At 52.7% G+C, this 3,335-nt stretch overlaps 1 protein-coding gene across 1 annotated transcript in view; it reads left to right on the top strand.

Annotated features, from left to right (window-relative positions):
• CC2D1B (coiled-coil and C2 domain containing 1B) overlaps positions 1-3,126 on the top strand; it is an 18,677-nt gene extending 15,551 nt beyond the window's left edge. Inside the window, exons 22-26 of the mRNA XM_006149397.3 lie at positions 213-264; positions 829-928; positions 1,069-1,159; positions 2,068-2,197; positions 2,479-3,126. Coding sequence (XP_006149459.1) covers positions 213-264; positions 829-928; positions 1,069-1,159; positions 2,068-2,196 — 372 coding nt within the window. The 3' untranslated portion in view covers position 2,197; positions 2,479-3,126. The remainder of the gene's footprint in view (positions 1-212; positions 265-828; positions 929-1,068; positions 1,160-2,067; positions 2,198-2,478) is intronic.
• The last annotated feature ends 209 nt before the right edge of the window (positions 3,127-3,335 follow it).

Below are 3,335 nucleotides of genomic sequence, written 5' to 3' on the forward strand. Positions count from 1 at the left end.
CAGCAGAGGTAGGATCCTCTGAACCCCATCGTACATTCCAGGACCCTGTGGTCAATTCATCCCATCCCTGGGAGAGGAGGCCTAGCCCTAGGGGAGTAAAGACCCTCAGACCCATTCCCTTCAGGGGTCTCTTCCCTCAACACTGTCTTAGCCCTGGCCCTGTATACCTGTTTTTTCAAATTGTCCTGACTTCTGGCTTCTTACTGCTTTAGGACCAGGCTCAAAAAAGCAAAACAGCTGTGGTAAAGAACACCAACTCTCCAGGTAAGGGCCACAAGGACCCCTTTCTCCTTTTACTGTTGATGGGGGCAGCACTTGTGTTTTTGGAGTGCTTTCAGATATTTCACTTGGTCCACTCAGACTGGGAGATAAAAGACAGAACTTTTAACACTCCTCTTACATAGTTGGGGAAACTGACTCACAGAGGTAAAGGGATTTGCCGTGATCTCACAGCGAAGTGGAAATGATGCTGAGACCTTGTAGGGAGCAGTAAGCTCTGAGTAACACGATAGCAGCTTTTAAATATAAGCAGAAACATGGCTTTCGTAGTGATGCTGTAGGGCTAGTGAAAGCTTTAACAAGGAGAAGATCAAGCATACAAGTCACAACAAAACCTAGGAATCCTTACTCCAAATTCCAAGTCCTTCTTGCTTGGTTAGAATCTGTATCCACCAAAACTGTTTCCAAAGCCAGGCCCGGGAAGCTCTCCGGTCCTGGTGGTAGTCACTCTATATTGTGGGCAGAGACTGAGAGAAGCCAACCCTGGGCCTCCATTTCCTCGCGAAGTCCCAGAGCCAAGCCTCAGTTTGCCTTCTCCCTTCCTTGCAGAATTTGACCAACTCTTCAAACTAAACATCAACCGAAACCACCGGGGCTTCAAGAGGGTCATCCAGAGCAAGGGAATCAAGTTTGAAATTTTCCACAAAGGGTGAGGCTCTCTCATCAGCCTCCCTGCAGGTGGCCTGGGCAAAGGAATGGCATTTCTGCCACTGCCCCTGTCTTGGGCTCAGTGTGTTCAATCCTGCCTCTCCTGCCCAAGCCAATCTTCTGCTGCCTCTCGGTCCTCAGCTCTTTCTTCAGAAGTGACAAGCTGGTTGGCACAGCACACCTGAAACTGGAGCGGCTGGAGAATGAGTGCGAGATCAGGGAGATTGTAGAGGTAGGTCCCAGCGGGTGGGCAAGACAGAGGACTTGGTGAGAAAAGAGCCAGTATTCCTGACATCAGCCTCTGTGGTAGGTTTTGTCCTCATTCCTTAATTTAAAATGGTCTAAAAGTACACTGTAGAGTAAGTGGTACCCCGTCTCATAGAGGAAGAGAAGAGGTTCAGAGGTCCAAGAGAACGTCGGACTCAGCCAGCCGGGAAGTAGCCATACTCTCCTGGTAACACTGGGCTACTCAAGTTTCCAAGCATGATGGATAAGAGGGCTCTCCATCACTGCTGACAGCTTGGCACACAGATGCCTAGCTTCCTGGGGACAGTCTTGGGAGGGCTTCATAAACTCATACACTGTGTCCTTGACAGAGCTAGGGCCAGCCCCTTCCTGATGGCCTTGTAGGCTGGGGCTTTCCCCACCTGCTCTCCTGCCTACCTAGGGGGACTGTCCTTGGTAGGCCTGGTCCGGCCTCACGGAGGTGGTCAGACTTCCCAAGCCTCTTGAGTGTCTTGCACTCTGCTGCACTGCCTTATCTTGCCCAGGAGGAAGGAGCAGGTGAGTGGAAAGGCACCCTTAGCCGGGTCAGTCCTGACTGCCACGCTGACGTCCACTTCCCTGTGGGCCATCTGTGCAGTCAGGGTTTGGGCTCAGTTCTCATGCTGCTCCTCCAGCCAGAGGTACCACGGGGAAACTAAGCAGAGCCCCAGGATCCTCATCTCCATTTCAGTCAGCATGAATCCTTTCCTGGATCACTGCTACCTTTTTATAAGACTTACCTGAAACAACCAGTACTCCCTGAAGTGGAGACTCCTATGCTAACACCACAGGATGCTTTAGCTCCTCCTTGGGCTCAGGGACCTGCCTGCGCCCAGCCCAGCCCCTCAGTTACCATCTTCTCCTCGGTCCTCACAGGTCGTGGATGGAAGGAAGCCCACTGGGGGGAAGCTGGAGGTGAAGGTGAGGCTGCGGGAGCCTCTGAGCGGCAAGGATGTGCAGATGGTCACTGAAAACTGGCTGGTCCTAGAGCCCCGGGGCCTGTGAGGTGGGCAGTTCTCTGGGTGGCTCTGAGGGTCTCTGCCCGCTGCTCTCTGCTAGAGCCCCTGGGACCCTTCTTCTGTTCAAACCTGGGAGGAGGCCTGGGAGTCTCTCACCTGTGAGAAACAGCAGGGAGCCACGCTGTTGAGAGGGGCTCCTGGGCTGGGTTCCTTGTGTTCCTCAGTAGAACTGGGGAGGAACAGTTAACCTTCCAGGATTTAGCTGTCTCCTTCCTAAATCTGTTCTCTCTGCACTTCAGACTTACTTCTGTGCTTTGTGCCCATGCAGCAGATGGTCGGCACCAGGAGAGGACACAGGCCAGCGACTGCAGGCGCCCACTTGCCGCCCAGCTTTGCTGACCACAGAAGCCTTCGTACACGAGAGGCTGCTACACAAGCACCAAAGACCTGTTACACACATGCACTACTGACCGTGACCCTCGCCCTTCCTCTTGCCGGCCAGTCTGGACCTTCACGAGAGCAGGCTGGATTCCCTCTCCCTGCCTCCCCTCCCCGTCTGGCTGGGGCAAGGATCCCCTCACTGCTCTGTGCCGTGGAGTCCCGCAGCCGCTTAACCTCTGCGCAGCAACTGTGTGCCGCTCAGCCCAGCCTCCAGTTGCAGCATTTCCGGATGTGCCTTTAAGAGATTTAACTAAGGGATGGGAGAACTCGAGGGTGATCGGGAACCTCCTCTAGTTAAGGGGGGCAGGGTTCCATGACTCCAGGGGTGTGTGGCACCCTGTCCCAGGCGACCGTCTGCCCCAGCTCTGCCTGCGCCTGTGCCTTTGTTCCTGACTGCTGCTGCACTAGCCCTCCTGTTTCCCAGAGGACTTGCGGGAAGAGGAAAGTTACTTTCGGTACTACTTGGTGGGACGTTGTATCTTGGGTTTCATCCACACACCTAAGATAAAAGACTGTTAACTGGAAAAAAAAATTATATATAAAATTTTATGTAGCCATTTTTATTTAAGAAACTAATTCATTGTAAAGATTTCACACTCTATACAGGGTATCTATCAGAGTCCTAAACAAAAGCCCTGTTCCTTGTCACCCTAAAAGCTGGAGTAGCAAAAACATTTGTCATAGCAACTGCTACTGTGGTTTCCTCTTGACAGGGCAAAGGAAGCCTTCAGCTGGTCACCTAGA

This window comes from Tupaia chinensis, unplaced genomic scaffold (assembly GCF_000334495.1).
Source record: "Tupaia chinensis unplaced genomic scaffold, TupChi_1.0 Scaffold000259_1, whole genome shotgun sequence".
Classification (NCBI taxonomy): domain Eukaryota; kingdom Metazoa; phylum Chordata; class Mammalia; order Scandentia; family Tupaiidae; genus Tupaia; species Tupaia belangeri.